At 42.7% G+C, this 18,467-nt stretch overlaps 1 protein-coding gene across 2 annotated transcripts in view; it reads left to right on the forward strand.

Annotated features, from left to right (window-relative positions):
- The first annotated feature begins 1,097 nt into the window (after positions 1–1,097).
- Positions 1,098–18,467, forward strand: part of LOC145409683 (uncharacterized) — a 410,883-nt gene continuing 393,513 nt past the window's right edge. For both annotated transcript variants that reach the window (XM_080280035.1, XM_080280036.1), the window contains exon 1: positions 1,098–1,685. In XM_080280035.1, the coding sequence (XP_080136161.1) occupies positions 1,098–1,685 (588 nt within the window). The remainder of the gene's footprint in view (positions 1,686–18,467) is intronic.

Below are 18,467 nucleotides of genomic sequence, written 5' to 3' on the forward strand. Positions count from 1 at the left end.
GTGCAGTGCTCTGTGAGTCTGTTTTGTTCTTACCTAATTGTATCTTTACGAGAGCGAGTCAGGCTGGTACTGTCCCATGTATTGCACCATTTTTATCATACATATCCTTAAATGTGTGTGTGTGTGTGTTTATTCTACAAGCTGGGCGGGTACGTGTCACCTGTGATTGCACCTAACCCAGTCCCAAATCTAACAAACGAAGCTTGGGGCAGTACCAAGGCTAGGATATAATAATGCATTTCAGACTGGCTAAATCATTTTGGCGAAACACGTGCTTGCCTTCTGACATTCACTTTCCAATCGCTTTTGTAATCCCATTCAAAACCCCCGCGATTTCTCTTTTATTGATAGGATGGTTGGGTGGGGGTGTCATAACGCAAAAACAAGGGATTTGCAACAGTCATGGATGCCGAAATCGAGTGAATCACAAAAACCACCGGGTAAATATGTAAACATGTAAAAGAGTGAAAACGGACATGGAAAACCTTATTTGTGTGGAATCTTATGATAAGCCATTTTTCGGAACGTAGAAACGGCAAAATATATGAATATAAATAAGGATATTTACATTCAACAATTATTCATATAGTAAACTAACTAGTCAATCAGAGGTGACTATAACAGTAACCAGAGGTTGATAATCGTACGCCTGACAACGGAAAGACCGATGTAAACAAAGTTGTGCTGCCTGTAATTTCGTGAGGGGTAACTGTATTGTAATTTATCGCCATATTTGGTGAATTTGTCACATTGCGATATAACTTGTCTCTCTTCTTACAAGTAAATAATGCTTTTAGTTTGCTGAAACACTTGATATCTGTTTTGTAAATACCATTCTAGGTTATGAATTACGGTACGATGACACGACACTCCAGGCAGCAGAGACCATCGGTCACTATCACCATGGCAACTGCCAGTCGCGTCAGCTGAGTCGTAGAGGCGGGAGAGATTGTTTCTCTAGTGAAGGTTGTAACCCGAAGTGAGCAGTGAGAGGTACCGCTGGTGAGAAACATGATCTGTGACTGGCCTCATGCAGGGGCTGACGAGAACCTACCTGACTATTTCTGAGTCTCCCGGCCCGTGGGGTATTTTTAGCCATGGGCAGTAGTGGGCAAGGAGCAATGGGAGTATTTTGGGCATGGGTAGAGGGAGCCACTGGCAACATCGCGCTGGCCCTCGGCAGTCTAGTTGAGCAAGTGCGGTCGTGGGTGTCAGCTGCAGGCCTTGAAGGCCTCGGCCTCCCCTCCAGCATGGATACTCTCAACACACTTCTGGTGGGATGGATGCTCTTCGTCACCCTCGTCCTCATACTGGGATCGTTCTTTTATTTCAAATTCATACATCAGCTGGATAATGAGAGCGAGTCTATGTCGGAGGACGCGGGCCCCAGCCGCGAGGGGCGAGACCAGGAACGAGTGTCAACGGGAGGGGGCGGTGGCAGGTCGCAGCAGGGCAAGGCAGGGGCCGATAAACCCCCAGTGGAGAGGGCCAGGACACCCACCATCGTGCCCCGCCAGCCTCCTGCTCCCGTACCTCCACCCGTTGGGACGGGTGCTGATCCCGATGCAGCTGCCTGGACCAACAATGTGTTCACCTGGCTCTACAACAGTCCTGAGGGAGGCCGGATCGTCAAGAAGCTGTGGGTGGACACTGTCAACGAAAACACCGTCAAGACCGCCATTGAAGTGAGTACCAACGATCCGAACAGTTGTTGGATAAAATTTTAAGGTAAAATAGCAGAAACCACAACTGGAATTCAAGTGGTTTGAAGTGTTTTGTGTTTATATTTCACCTTTTGCTGACACTTTTCTTCAGTGACACTTCCCTCGCCGATTAACTTCTTTCCCCTTGAGGTCATTAAAAAAAAAAAAAAAAAAACGAGTCTTATAACCCCAGGGGTCATTTGCGACGGAAGTGTCGTAGAGGAAAAGCGTTAACAAATGTGATAAAAAAAAAAAAATACAACTTCTAAATACTTGATATCCAGTTGTGGTATCTGCTAAATATTATCCAACTTTAAATTAGGATAGTGTATACCATACATATATTACGTTGAAAAGTTTAGGGCAAGGATTAAGTTCCAGTATAATGTAACGGGTAGCAAGCCAGATTTTGTGGCAGTAATATACTTAGAACCGATAAGTGTTGCTTTTGTTTGCCAGTTTAGATAAAACTTGGTGTTTGGGTCGAGGAAAAGAGTACATGTTGCCTGTCCATGTCCTTAGCAGTAGTCCACAGTTTTTGTCGATCAGCCACAGTCTGTCTGGCCAGGCATAGCCTACTTAGCTGCAGCAAGCAACTGTCCCAGTAGGGTTTTCCCCCAGTGAACCGATGTTCCAGCCGGAGAAAGGTGTGGAGGTTTGCTTTCTGGTTGGATGCCGCACCTGCGTCTTCACTCAGTAAACTGGGGTACCACAGTAAATTATGGTATCATATAAAAGAGTTCCTTAAGTTCCACTGTTAACCATAAAGCCGAATTACAAGTTTCCTTCAGTTTACTGTACCGCATGTGTAACTGTGATTTTTGGAACACCCCTGACATATGACGAGGACTAACTACTATATTTTTATTTTCTTCCCTTAAGTACAGTTGGCAAAATAGTTAACAAATAACAAGTGCCTTCGTCGATCGCGTGACCTGCATCGTGTCATGAAACCGTCAAAATGGGGTACAGAAATGGCGGGGACGAAAAAGGGATGGGATGCATTGGTGGTGGTGGCGGTGGTGCAGGAAGGCATTCTGTGTGAAAATGGGTTTGTAGACTAGGTGCAGTGAAGGTTTATATCAAAGTATACCCATTCACTAAAAGTGGAAGTATTGGAGTACAGTAATAGGTGTGGGGAACAAAAATAGGTAGGATGAGCCGGAAATACAGTACCGGTATGTATGGTGGAAGGTGGGAGAGGCGGAGAGCATACCGGTATCTGAAAATACTGTAAGTGAGGTTAAAGGGTCTTGTTGCAGTGAAGGATTATTTTATAGTTTTTCTCCAATAAAAACAAAAACTAGATAGCTCTCTTTTCTCTGATGTTTTTTAGCATCTTGCGATGCAGGCAGAAATAAATGTAGCCTATTCAAACAGCTGGGTAAGAGATTTCTGTCAGCTGGTTGTGAGGTAGTGTACGTAATTTCATATAATGTACTGGTAGTCATTATCGAAAAAAATGCATGTTTCCCTTATATATATATAATTTTAATGGCCGCATGCATGGTGCTGGCTACAGGTTTCAGACAAATATCCTCATAGATGCTAAAAGTGTATGTCAAGGATTATTTCATCTTATTTTAAATGATTAAGGACTCTCCGAGTCTTTGGAAATACTGTATCTAGGGTCAGGAGGGAAGAATGTTGCTTTCACGGTTAGGTTACGTTCCGCTAAGATTCGTGTACAATTTATGAGATGGCAGTTGTCTTGTGTCGTGTGTTTTAATTTTATGAAAGCGACCTTGTGCCTACTTTCTTGTAGAAGAAACCGCCCAACTTTGTGTGTGTGTATGTGTGTAAGGAAGAGGGAGCCAAATGCCAAAAGCCCGCAAGGTTTTCCCCAAAATAAAAAAATAAATAAATAAATAATAATAATAATAATAATAATAATAATAACGGAGCTAAAATATATATGCTTCGTGAGCTATACTGTACAGTCAGGGACAAAGGCTAGCATACTGTTCCACTGCGACTACTTTACACCGTCATGTGTCGAGAGAAAAATATGCCTGTACAAAGCCTGTATCATCTTAGGAAAAAGTGATGAACTTGTCTCCTAGACTGTACCGCTGTCCCATCGGTAACAGGTATATTTTATGTATTTATTTAAACGTAACCATAATCTGATACGATTTTTCAATCTCTCCACTCCACAGTCTCCAAAACCGAATGACATTGCCCGACAGGAGTAAGAACTGATAAATATGACATCACACTGAAGGTATTGAAATGTGTAAATGCACAAAGGTTTCCTTACCTAAGTTTAACGCAGATGTGACAGCAGAAGGAGCTAGGAGAAAAAGACCCATTACCACCACCTTCCCTAAGTAATGCGACGGAAAAGCCATAGAATACCTCTCTCTCTCTCTGTCTCATTTGTTTATTTTTTCTGACATTGATCTGAACTGTCCAGAACTTATTTGACATACAGATATAAAAGATCCTGAAGTGAATTAACACCTTTATAATTATTATTATTGTGATGATGATGATAATGATGATTATTTACTACTACTACTACTACTGCTACTACTACCACTACTACTACTACTACTTCATTCTTGCCACCTCTAGACGATTTAATTCATCCTAAGCAAAATTTTTCAAACGAGTGTATTAACTGCATCCTTCATTAATCCCTTCAGGACGAGGCGGCTCTCCTTGTGATGAATGAAATCGTATGGTAACAACAGGAATGATACAATAAAAAAAAAAAAAGTACGATATCGACTAAATAAATCGGGATTATTTTTAAATTTTAACGCCTTCAGTTCGAGGTGTTTTGTTTTTTTCTTGCCATCCACACGATTTTAGGTTTGGGAGGGATTTTTCGGACTGGGAGGGGTTATATTTGGCTTTTATTAACCCCCATATTAATTGGGTGCTTCCTAAATAAAATCGTCTGGTTGCAGGGAGTAGGATAAATATAGGTCACCGGATTGAAGAGTATAATTCATTCTTGCTCTCAGGGCGATTCTGTTCCACTCAGATGACCTGACCTGTTGAAGGGGTTATTGAAGGCAATTATATATAGCTACGAGTAAACCCCACAAATTAGTCTTATAAGCTGAGTAAAATCGTCTGGTAATAACAAAAAATCATCGTAAAGAAAGGGTGATGGAAGGCTAATATACAAACCCCCTACAAATTAGAGTCTTATAAGCTAAGTAAAATCGTCTGGCTGTACTAAGAATAACAAAATCGTCGTAATGAAAGGGTTAATGGGCCAAGAATAGGAAAGACAAGTGTAGGACTGACAACCCCAGGCTCATCTGAACGTGGACACGGTGGAGTGCAGGCGGTGGTGGTTCTCCTGCTGCGGTCCACCATTCTCCTTCCGGGGGATAGGGAGGGAGTTGAGTGACGCTTGTATAGCTGGGCAACGAAGCTCATTTATTTCAGGGTCATTGCGAGAAGGCGTCCCTCAACAGTATCAGGAGGGACCAGTAGGCTGTAGGGCAAGTACCGTACAGAAACTCCCATGTCATCTTCCCACAGAAATAAATATACTCGTTTCACCTTAAGCTGGCCCAGATTATCGTCTGTTTGCAGCATATTTCACGTAACCCAGTAGCAGAAAAGGGCAGTGCTATGTCTCGTCTTCCGTTTCATATGGCTTCTTCGTGACTAGCATCATTCTGTGTGTGTATGTGTGTGTGTGTGTGTGTGAGGGATGGATGCGTAGGTGTGTGTGTGGGGGGGGGCGGATGCGTAGGAGTATGTGTGTGTGTGTGTGTGTGTGTGTGTGTGTGTGTGTGTGTGGATCATCTGACAGCGGGTGTATGTTTTCCTTCTCGTTGTTTACATGGAGCTATTCTTGATCCAAACTCCCTCCATCCACCTCTCTCTCTCTCTCTCTCTCTCTCTCTCTCTCTCACTCGTTAAGGTTTAATGTAAAATAAAACAAAATAGTGATATATAAAACCCACTGACATTGTAATAACACCCATGCCAATACCATCATGCCAGTCCTGAATGAGACAGCCGTAGCATTTATTCAGTATGGACAGTGGGGATTAGTGCCCAAGTGGTGAAATGTAAAGGTGTGTGGCGCGTAAAAACACTGCTGGGCTTAAGAGAATGGATTTTCAAGTGTGTGCCAGGAGTCGAGGGGAAAAAAACCATCTTCTCTTTTTTTCTTTCTTCTTTTTCTTTCACCCTGAACTTTCAGGCTTTTCACTCTTACTCTCACTTTTGCTTTCGCTTTCTTTTTTCCTTTTTTTTTTTTTTCGTCCTTTTTTTCACTCTCGCTTTCATGTGCTCGTTCTTCAGGCTTGCACTCCATTACCCTGACTGTCAATCTCATCTGTTCGAAACACTTGACCCACTGTTCTCAGGCTCACTCACTCACAGCAATAAATAGGCCAGTAGATAAATAAATAAAGAGAAAATAAAAAATAACAGAGTACCTGTAATAGGTGTGGCATTAGTCGGTACTATGAGTGGGTTACGATGTCTCCTTCGTTCTGTACCTTATATAATCATGGAATTTCTCTTATCCTTTCTTGAGGTGTACGGTACAGCTGCCATGGTTAGGATAAAATAGGGTTAGGTTAGATTAGGTTAAGCTCAGGTATGGTTAGGTTAGGTCTGGTTACGTTAGTGTTAGGTTACGGTTAGGGTGGAAGGTGTATGGTGTGGGTGTGGATGGGTATGGTGGAAGGTGTAAGCTGTGGGTATGGTTGGATGTGGTGGAAGGTGTATGCTACTGGGTGTCGGTGTGGATGGGTGTGGTGGAAGGTACCGTATATGCTGTGAGGGGTGTGGGGGGGAGTGTAAGGTGTATGCTGTGGGGTGTGGGTTTGGTGGAAGGTGTATGCTGTGGGGTGTGGGTGTGGATGAGTGTGGTGGACGGTGTATGCTGTGGGGTGGGTGTGGATGAGTGTGGTGGAAGGTGTATGTTGTGGGGTGTGGGTGTGGTGGAAGGTTTATGTTGTGAGATGTGGATGGGTGTGGTGGAAGGTGTATGGAAGGGCATGGGTGCAGTGATGGGATGTGTTAGCTCACCCTTAGATTCAGTCAGGCTAATGGTCCTATGCTGAAAACCTGAATCGCGCAAGGAAAGACAGTCTCTTTTTACACACACACACACATGTAGATAGATAGATACAGTATTTTAGGGGCTGATATGGAACACCTTTGGTTATTAAATACGAGAAGCCTTGCATCCCAAATTAGAGTGAAGTCAGCAACATTCTAGAGAGGCCAGACAATTTTTTTCCCTCAAAAATTACTGTGTTTTTTAAATTTGGGGTTTGTCCTCGTGTTTTTCATTCAAGTCTTAAACACACGAACATAAGGTACGGCCAGGGACAAGAACTCGAGCAATATATTGCCTCTTCTATTATTCTCCTCAAACTTAGTCCATTTTTTCATCCTTTGGCAACCTGTTTCACCTAGCTCAGTGTCAGAAGATAACTGGCACTACATCCGTTCCATAGCACTACTGCGTGACTAGCATTAGGTGGAGACATGGCAATATTAGGCCAAGGTAGAGTAAGACGAGTCTAGTCAGTGGAGAGAGGTTTAATATGCCTTTCTGTCCTTAGATGTTACTCTTTGATATGCGTCAGGGAGGGGAGTAACGGACGTGCCCAAAGTGTGAAATGGAGGCAGTGGAGCTGTAAACCAACTTTTGTTTGTGGCTGTGCCTGGTCAACTCCGCTTGGTTAGTTTATAGAACGTTTGGCAAGTTGTCCAGCCCTCACCACTCTCCCCTGCACACACACACACACTCACACACACACACACACACACACACTCTCTCTCTCTCTCTCTCTCTCTCTCTCTCTCTCTCTCTCTCTCTCTCTCTCTCAAACCCTTCAGCCAAACTGACGATTTTGTGTACCTTACTCTCCGGCTCCTATGACTCAATCTTAGCTGAATAAAATCGTCTAGTATCAGGTGGAATAGAAAATAAAAAGAGCTGTCCCCACCATAAGCGTTGTTGACCACAATCCGAAAACGTTTTTGTCAACCCCTGCAATTCGAAAATGTTTTTGTTAAACCCCGCAATCCGAAAACTTTTTTTTTTTTTTTTTACCCCCGCAATCCTAAAACGTTTTTGTCATCCTCCGCAATCCGGAAACGTCTTTATTAACCCCCGCAATCCGAAAACGTTTTTGTTAACCCCAGCCATCCGAAAATGTTTTTGTAATCTCTGCAATCCTAAAACGTTTTTGTTAACCCCCGCAATCATAAAACGTTTTTGTTAACCCCTGCAGTCTGAAACGTTTGTAGCCCTCGCAATCCAAAATGTTTTTGTTAACCTCTGCAGTCCTAAAACGTTTTTTTAACCCCTGCAGTCCTAAATCGTTTTTGTTAACCCCTGCAGTCCTAAAACGTTTAATGCATCTTGCTGTGACCACACGAATTAATTGCAATGCAGGAGATTTACCGGTATTTAGTAGTGAAGGGAGTCGTGAAGGCTATATGTAACCCCTTCATTTCGAGAATCCCCCCCCCCAAGCTGAATTAAATCGTCTGGAGGTAGCAACAGTAGAGTTAATTTGAGCTTACGGGGCTGAGGAGGTTAATATATCATCATCGTCATCATCATCATCATCATAATATCATAATCTTCATCATCATCATCATATCGTAATCTTCATCATCATCATCATCATCATCATCATATCGTTATCATTATCATGTTGTAATCATCATCATCATCATCATCTTAATCATCATCATCAAATTCGTGTTCTTCATTTTCTTAATCATCATTTTCTTATCATCATCATCATCATCATCATCATCATTTCTAATCATCTTTATCATCCTAACCCTCTCCCACTTACATAGGGTGAGATGGATCCAAAAGCAGGAACATGAAAGAAAAAAATATCAACACAGTGCCCAATCAAAATGCTCCACACACCCATACACTCATCATTCAAACCTCTGAAATTCTTGGCTCCACCTCACAAGTCAAATGATCCACACTAAATCGCTCTTCATACAAACAGTGGGGTAGAATCAGTCCGTCCATTGTCAGCTGGTTAAAAAGAGGTGCAACTCTTTTCATGTGCATATCCGCATTTTTTCATTGTTACATTTGCCCTGTCAATTTTTTCGTTTCGTTTTTTATTTGCTTGCGTGCTTTCTTATTTATTTATTTATTTTATTTTATTTTATTTTATTTTTGCTTCGTCAACTAGCTACCATACCTCGGCTATTCACTCATCCGCGAACTAATGCGAATATTAATCTCGTTCCACTTCTTACTCGAACAAATATGAGACTGTACACGTTATTCTGGAAAGTTTGTTGGGTTCTCAGCATCGCATCACTGGGTGTCAAGAGTTATCGTTCATTATCCCATTATTTATCGTAAGGAAGCTAGTTGACTTTACGATACCGGTAGTGTTTGTATATTCGTCCAAAATTAGTGTAATTGTTTTGCAACACGTACGTACATGTATGGTACGTATGTGGATGTATGTATGTATGTTATTACGCATTTTTTTGTGCAAGGAAGTAAGAACTAAAGGCTAGATGTCCGCGAGATTCTTCCCTCCAAGGAAAAAAAGAAAAAGATAACAGAGAGCCAAATTCAAAATCCGTTCATTTCGAGATGCCTGGGCTCACTGTGTTTATAAGACTGGAGGTCATAGGCAGTAGGAAATACAGAGGGAGACAGTTCCAGAGTTTACCTGTTGCATACATAAAGGACTAGGAGTGACGGTTAACTCTTGCGTTAGAGAGGTGGCCCGAAAAGGGATGTTAATTTACTGCTAGACGGATAGGCCTATGTATGTACTGTATGTATGTATGTATATGTATGTATACTGTATGTATGTATATCAGTGAATGTATTTAAATCAGTTCAGGCAGCGCTGTGATAAGATGGGTGATAGCGTTGTGATTTATGATGAGACAGTGAGTGAGTGTGATAAGGAGGGTAACTGATAACACTAATGACAAAACTATGTTCTGATTATGACATACCCTTGTCTCTCAGCATCTCTGTCTCAGTCCTAACACCACAACACTCATGTGTGGATTATACATAGCTACCCTTACCTGTTTGTGCCTTTATCTGTCTATCTCTGTATATCTCTATCTATCTGTCTATCTATATGTCTTTTCTATGTATAAACATCTATCAGTCTGTCTGTCTGTTTATTTATCTTTATCAGTTTGTCTATCTGTCTATCTGTCTATCTTCTGTATATATCTCCTTTATGCAAGAGGGAATACAGACAGATATACATACATACATACATACATGCAGACAGATAAAGACACAGATAAGGGAAGCTTTGTCATATCTTTACACAGTTTTAACATTAAAACAGTGATGTTATCTGACAGATACGAACAGATAGCCAAGATAGACGGAGAAGTAAGGGAATCGGTGCGTCATACATGTGCATAGCTTTGGCATTGGTACTGTGGTGTCATGGCAGAGAGAGAGAGAGAGAGAGAGAGACAGAGACAGGCTTGTTTTATCAGCTCCTCTCCTTTTACTGAATCTCTCTCTCTCTCTCTCTCTCAGTAACAGCCTTTTGTTTTTTTCCTTGTACATATTCCTGTTTTGATCACGTAGCAGTAAATACCGATATCATATTACAAGCAAGCTGTGTATGGTGGGAGGCACAGTACTGGTATGGAGGGTACAAAGGGAAGGGGTGTGTCGACGCCAGCTGGAAAAACGTCAGCAGGCAGGATGTGGTGTTGGCCTTGGTGCTGCTTTTTTTTATAGGAGGCGTACGTGGTGGGGGAGGGGGGAGGCGGAAGCGCAATGATTCTCGACTTTTTTTTTTTTTACCTCGGCGAACCCCCTCTGTCAAGGAAAACATCCCAAAGACCCCCTAGAACACAGACCTAGACAGGGTGCGACATGCCCTCCCCACCGTCATCTGCTGCTATATATAACACTGATGCCTGTTTGCATTACTCACCAAACGTATTTAAATGTTATGAGTATCAGCGTTGTTCAGTTTACCCAAGACACGGTCACAGTGAATGGTAAACAAGAAGATTCGTTGGTACTGGTAAATCAGACAAGGTAAATGTGTGATTTCTACTCCTGATGATAGACTACATTTATCGTGTGAATACAGATTGAAGGATCATTTTAAAGCAGTGAAAGAGAACAAAGTAGACTGTTTATGTGCTCAAGGACGAGCAAGACTAATTGCTTGTTAAACACTGAATTAAACTATGACGCTCAAAAACATACCGGTACCATGTAATTGTAATAATTAAGGTACATAGCTATAATGTATTTGGATTGATGCTTAACGATATATCGGTATATTTTTTCTGTCTACTCTCTGCATCATCCTCTCTGGATGGTGTAAGTCCAGTTGTACGACCTTCCCGCCAACCCTTAGTGGTAGTTATGCCTATTCTTAGACTTTATCCGCGAAATTGTAGAGGTTTTGAGTATGATTTATTACAGTTTAGTATTATAGACTAATTCATGCCAATAAAGGTATGCATCAGAGGTAAGGGAGCAAGATGAAAATTTATTGGACGTAGTTGACTGAAGTGTTAAATGCAAGCCATAAAACAGATTAGAGGGTGATGGATAGGCCTGAGGGTAATAGACGTGTTATTTAACCTGCTGTTGTTGTTGTAGTGGTCATAGGCATATATGGACGTTAACCCGGTGGACTGTTGGCTGAAGCTGCCTTTTCCTGCAGGCCATCCTCCTCCTTTCGGGGGGGACAGGGAGAAGCGTATGGGACAGTTGTAAGACGGGGCGGGAGAGCATCCCGGTTATATCTGTGCCACCACGTAAAGGTTTCCATTTCTAACATCAGGGTTAAGTTAAAGCTCAATACGTAAAACAGAGACAATTGGCTTCGACGGAGGCATGTAATAAAATGAACCGACGTAGTACAGAATTATAACAGTTTGGCGAGCAGTTTGGACAGTTAACTGGCGCACGAGTGTTTGTGTACATTCATAGCAAACACTGCAGGGGAGAGAGAGAGAGGGGGGGGGGTGTAAAAGAAAGGCGAGAAATATGAGTGGAGATGAAAAAAGAAAGGAGGGAGAGAGAGAGAGAGAGAGGAAAGGAGGATGTGTGTGTGTGTGTGTGTGTGTCTGTGTCTGTGTGTGTGTGTGTGGAAAGTGACGGTGTGTGTGTAAGAGGTGCGGGGTACAGGAGAGGTGTGTGTGTTAGAAGAGGAAGGTGTCTGTGTGGGGGGGAGGTAGGAAAGGATGTGTGTGAGGGGTAGGGAGGGATGGAAGGGAGGGGGTGTGGATGAGGAAGTTGTGGGTGGGAGGAGAGAAGAGTGGGGTGAGAGGTTGTAGGGAGACGGGGTGGATGAGGGGAGAAGAAATGAGGGGAAGGGTAGAAGAGATAATGAAGGGGGAGTGAGGGGGTGGGAGGGGAGGGGAGAAGTGGAGGTGAAGGGCAAGGGAGGGGAGGTGGGGGAGGGAAGATAGGGGGAGAGATGGTATGACACCTCCCTTGGCCCTGACTCACCAGTTCCGGGGTTGAGAGCAGGCCAAGAGAGAGAGAGAGAGAAGGGAAAGATGAGATCAAAGCTAGAATGATGGGGGAAGAAATGTGAGGAAATGAGAGAGAGAGAGAGAGAGAGAGAGAATCTGTTGATATTGCCGTGTTTCATTTATCATTATCAAAGATCGAGTTATCCGTGTGCCATATAATGAGAACAGTCATTTCTCTCTCTCTCTCTTACCCACCTCGGGGCGTAGGGTCCCTGGGCCAGACTACCGCACTCCTTGGTGGCACCACGAAATTGAACAGCCTCCAGTCACCTCTTGGCGAATCGAACCCACGCGAGGCCGGTATTTCCACTTGGACTTTCTAACCATCAAATTATTTCTTTCATTTCAACTTGGTGGAGATGGACGTCCTTGTGTAGTTTATTTCTCATCGCTCAGTGGCAGAATAGGGCAGCACCGTAGCACCTCTTCGTGACTAGTGTTTAGCTCTTGTTAAAACACAGAAATGAAGATGATGAGATGGCAATTTTACGACTAGTTAAAGTGAACAGCGTATAGGTACAGTATTTCACAAGCAGTTACCGTATACTCGTTGCTACCGTATACTCATAGTTACCACATACATGTAGCTACCAAGTTTTAGTCCCGGCCTATAGTAAGTGGCCTACTTTGGAAGGTGGAGGCCGAGTGGATGTGTGTGACGTGTATAAGAGGCGGTCAGCAGAGGTGGGTTTGAAAATCTTGTGCTTTGTGTGTGTGTGTGTGTGTGTGTGTGTGTGTGTGTGTGTGTGTGTGTGTGTGTGTGTGTGTGTGTGTGCATAGATCTGATAGTCCATTCCCATAGGCCCAACAGTACAGTACTCCTGCATGCCACACACTTTCCCATATCACCACTTCGACGCTAATACCCTCCGTCCATACTGAATACATAGCAGGACCGTCTTATTCAGCTCTGGTGTGATGGTATTAGCGGAAGTGTTTTTATGGCATGTCTGTGGAACTTGTGAAAAATCAGTAAGGTAAGTTTTATCGAGATTTCAATATTCAAACTGTCCCCTGTCCAAGCCGGGGAAGGAGCTTGCGTCCTCTCTAACAGCAGCCAACTTCTTTATCCACTTAACCCCATTTTCTCTTCGTTGTGGACACGTAATTTATTTTCTAATTCTCTCCAGACGATTTTATTCAGCTTAGATAGAATTCTGGACGTGGCGGGGTGAGATAGAGGGTCGTATATTTCAATCGCGAAGTGGAGTGCAAAGCCTTAATTTGTGATGGTCTTTTATTGAACGCCTGTGGTTATTACGTATGATTAGCCTGCATCCCATATTACAGAACGCAGTCAGCAGCCATATAGAAAGGCTAGATACGTTCCATCATTGTCAGAGTATGTAAAAAATCATCGTCGAAATATTGGAGTCTGCGTCCCACTTTTTGATTTCGGGTTGAAGCACAAGAACCATATTTTTGTTAACTCCCTGTAGTATTACTTGTGTGTGTGTGTGTGTGTGTGTGTGTGTGTGTGTGTGTGTGTGTGTGCTGAAGAGAATCGTGTGGTAGAACAAAAAAAAGGAAACTAACTAGGTCCTCAGACTCAATGAGTGAAATGATTTGTTGCGTCTTCCACATTCAGCCCCCCTTCCCCTTTCTCACCGTCGCGTCAGTGTTATTGTGAATTGGACATTGGTTTGATTAGGAGGCTTCGTAGCACTTCATTCTTAGCTGTTTATCTTGTGTATAAACCTAAATAATACTTTGCATGTTGCTAGTACGGTAAATATCTTGTATGTTGTGTATATTTTTCAGTATCGGGAGTTTGCATTAACATAACAGGAGGTATATATAAAACACACTACAATAGGCAGAATAAATCGCTTTGGCACTGATGTTAAGGAAAATACGACTCTAGACCTTGGGCAGATTCCACAGTTGATATTTGAAGCTTCATGGTGGAGGTAGGATATAGAGTTCTGTAAGGATGGCATGGTAACTGTTCAGTACTGATAATGGTTATTGCTCTCGCCACCATGATGTTCTTCGAAGGGAGTTAGGAAGGTCGTTAGGGAAATCATGGTACCATAACTGACCGAATATTGTTCTTGTTAATGATTCGTGCGCTCTCCACCATGATTAAGCCTTTTAGGGAAGTTTGAAGGTCGTTAAGGATTTCATGGTACAATAACTCAAGCACCAGGACATAACTGATCTAATAGTGTTCTTGTTAATGGTCCGTGCGCTCTCCACCATGATTAAGCCTTTTAGGGAGGTTTGAAGGTTGTTAAGGATTCCATGGTACCATAGCCGTTCTAATAGTGTTCTTGTTACTGTTTCCCACGCTCACCAACATAAGGGCTTCACTGGAGAGGTAACTTAGGGAGCTTACTGAAGATGCCAAGATAACCGTTTGAAATTGTTCTTGTAAATGGTATGTGTGCTGGCCAACATGGTAAGCTTTGGGGATGCCTGAAATTCGCCAAGGATGCCAGGATAAGTGTTCAAATACCTGCTTTTGTTAATGGGTCGTGTACTCGCCAATATCACCGCCATAAGCGACAGTGAAAGTGGAAACAGAGGAGAGAACGATTTGTTGTTTAGCATCGTAACAATAAGGAAGACCGTAAAAGAAGACGACGAGGAAGATGAAGATGATGATGATGATGATGATAGGACGAGAAGGAGGAGGAGGAGGAAGAAGAAGAAGAAGGTCTTTATTAGCACTACAGGGACAACTGAGAGACAAACTTTATCCAAGAGTCTGACCGGCCCGAGATTCAAGCTGAGGCTCTTCCAGTTACACCCCCCCCCCTCCCACCTCCCCGCAGCAGTGATTGTGGAAGCCGCTCGATCACCAGCTACATAGATCCGTATTCTCGTCGACCAAGAAGGCTTCCTAGCATCCCTTCCTTACCGGCTTATATTACCTGTTATTCTGGGGCAAGTTCTGTGCGTACGTGTCGGGGTGAAGGCGGTTGGTGGTTCAATTACTGGACCGATCATACTCTGGGACAAAGTTAGTGTATCCCCTTCTGGTTCACGTACCGTACCTGTGTAATTGGAGACCTGACCCTAGATGTACCCTGGACTGTTGTGGGTATTATTCTAAGGGAAGGTTAAGACTTAGGTTCGTATTCTCGTAGGGTAAGGAGGCTCCCCAACACCTCTTCCTGAACGATTTATTTCCCAAGCTACCGTACTATTTAATATGCCCTTGTTTGCTTCACATATTTTTTCATTATCGACATAGATTGCATGGATAACACACAAGAATATAGTAACGGAGCCGAATCAGAAATAAATCGTTAAGGGAGAGGTGTTAGTAAGCTTCCTAACCGTACTACAATACCTGCCCTAGCATGATTGTCAGCCTTAGTGACCCAGGTGCAGTTGATAGGTATAATGTCCATGTTCTAGGTAGGTCGCTTCGTATCATCTCTTCACAAGCGATTTATTTTGCACAATATACCGTACCTTAATCATCTCTTGTGTGGTATCTAGATCGTTTTAATATCGACACAGTTTGCTTTAACACGATACAAGAGGAAGGTGAGGTGAAATGTGTAAAATAAATCGGTAAGGAAGAGGTGATACGAAGCATCCCGCAGCCACTTAGACTACTTCCCTTCTTGTTCAGTGTAGACTAGTGTGTGAGTGCTGAATAAACCCACCTACTCAATAAAGCCACCGCCTCAGACTTCTTTACCATGCACATTAATCGGTAACAGTCCTACCGTAACCCCGAGAACGAAAAACCAAGATATCTTTAGAGTAATAAAATAATCTGATGTTAGGTTGAGTAAAATAGAGTTATAACGACCATGAGAGGGTTAATGGCATCAGTATTAACAATCGGCTACTATAACTTGTTTTCACATGGATAAAAATCGTCCGGGTAACCAAGGGAAAAAACTGTTATCTTTTTAACATCGACGTAGTTTGCAATACTAACGTACAAGAGGGTATAAAGTTCTGATATGCAACGTAAAGGATTAATGTACTCCTTCTACTCTAACTTGGCCCAGATTTTCGTCCTTTTTGTATCTTACTTCACGTAGTTCAGTCAGAAAAAAAAAAAAAACAGTGCTACGGCTCTATGTCATTTCCGTAGCACTTCTTCGTGACTAGCATCAGTTGTAGTGCTAATTTGTTGATACAGTTCAGTAACAACAGTGAGCGATTGTGTGTGTGTGTGTGTGTGTGTGTGTGTGTGTGTATGCACCAACGCAAGATCGTGCAAGAAGAGTGAAAGAAGAGTTCTGGGCAAATGGGGAAGCGTGCATAAAAAAGTTTGACAGGAATGAGAGTGTATTGGATTGGAGATATGAATGGAAAACTAGGGAATGTGAAAGTAGATGGAGTAGTTGGTGAGTGGGGTGTGCCTACAAAAGTGGTTGAGAATGGCAGTGCTCTGGTGAACAATTGTGGGGGGGAGGGGGTTGGTGAATGGTGATAGCCATTACCCTCTTTAGGCACAAAATGATCCACAAGTAGTCGTGGCGAGTGATGAGAAGGGTGGGTGGTGAACTGATTGAATGGAAGACAATGATTGATTATGTGTGTGCGGATGACAGAATAAGGTAGGTAATGGATGCAAGAACATGCATAGGTTGGGGATGTGGACTTTCTGACCACTGTTTGGTGGTGGTGAAAGTCAAGGTTTTAGTGCAATGGAGTAATAAGAGGAGGGAATGATAGGAGGAAGCAGACCTTACAAAGAGGGTAGGAAGGTTGCAAGAGGATGGAAAAAATGCGGAATATAAGAGAGAAGTGGAGGTGCGATTAGGTAAATATGATTTGGAGTAGATGGGAGACATGGACTGTGTGTGCGGGATACTCACACAAGAAATCTGTGCAGCATGTGAGATGGTGTGTGGGGGTGAAGTGAGGACGGAATGGGGTGCAAGGAATAGCATGGTAGAATGAAGAGGTGAGAAGCTGGGTCGCAAAAGAAGAAAGCATATACCTGTACTGTAGTGAGTGAATGGGAGGCAGAGACATGGAGGAAACTGAGAGATGGAAGAGAGAGTTATATGTAGAGAGGAAGAGAGAAGTGAAAAGATTAGTAAGAAAGAGTAAGAAGAGAATGGATGAGGAATTTGGAAGGAATGTGAGTGTAAAATGGAGGGAATGTAAGAAAATGTTCTAGAAGGAGGTAAAGAGACAGGGTAATAAAGTAGCTAGTAGAGGAGTGAAAGATTAAAATGGTAGATTGATAGTGGAGAAGGGGGAAAAAGTGAGCAGATGGAGAGAACACTTTTAAGAACTGCTATACATAGAGAGGGAAAGTAATGCGAATGTAAGTGGCCGAGGAATGGCTGGGAGATGGAGGGACGTGAAAAGGAAGGAAGAGATCAGTAGGATGGAAGTAGTGAAAACAGTGGAGAAAGTCAAAATGGAGAAAGTCCCAGGAATTGATGGTTTGTGTGGTAAAATGCTGAAACCTGGGAGGGAGAGATAGTAGTAGAATGGATATGGAAGATGTGCAGATAGGCCTGGGAGGAAGGTAGAGTCCCAGAGGATTGGAAGTTGTTTATAATTATTCCCCTTTACAAAGGAAAAGGGGGTAAAAAGAAGTGTGTGGTAATCATGGGGACATTTGTCTTCTTGGTGGAATAGGAAAAGTATATGGCAAGATACATATTGACGGAGTTAGGGAAATAACAGAGGAATTAGTTGGAGAAGAACAGGGAGATTTTAGGAAGGGAAGAGGTTGTGTAGATCAGATATTCATCCTTAGATCTTTAGTGGAAAAGTTTCTAGAGAAGGGAAAGAAGTTGTATGCAGCCTACATGGATTTGGAGAAAGTATATGACAAAGTGGATAGACAAGGATTGTGGAAAATATTAAGAATATATGGAGTAAATGGGAAGTTGTTGAATGCCATGAAGAGTATGTGTGAGGGTACTAAGGCAACAGTGTGTGTGGATAGTGAACTGGGTGAATTTTTCTATTTGATTGTTGGATTGAAACGGGTGTGTCATGTCTCCATGGTTGTTCATTCTGTATATGGATGGGGTTATAATGGAGATACAAGGTCCGGTAGGGCAGTGGATGTTGGAGCGACCCTGATGAGAGGGGGCAGTGTTTGGAAATTTCCTTTACTGTTATTAGCATATGAAACTGTATTGTTAAATGAAGTCAAAAGGGGAACTGCAAGGGTTGGTGAATGAGTTTGGGAGAGAGTGTAAGAAACGGAATCTAAAGCTGAATGTAGGGAAAAGTAAAGTTATGGTCTTCGAGAGAAATGAAGTCACTGAATGTACAGTGAGGTTCGATGATGAAATGGAAAATGTAGTGCATACAAGTACTTGGGTAGTGTGATGAGTAAGGATGGAAGTT

This window comes from Coenobita brevimanus, chromosome 82 (genome assembly GCF_032717465.1).
Source record: "Coenobita brevimanus isolate Jiangsu-jjx chromosome 82, ASM3271746v2, whole genome shotgun sequence".
Taxonomy (NCBI): Eukaryota; Metazoa; Arthropoda; class Malacostraca; order Decapoda; family Coenobitidae; genus Coenobita; species Coenobita brevimanus.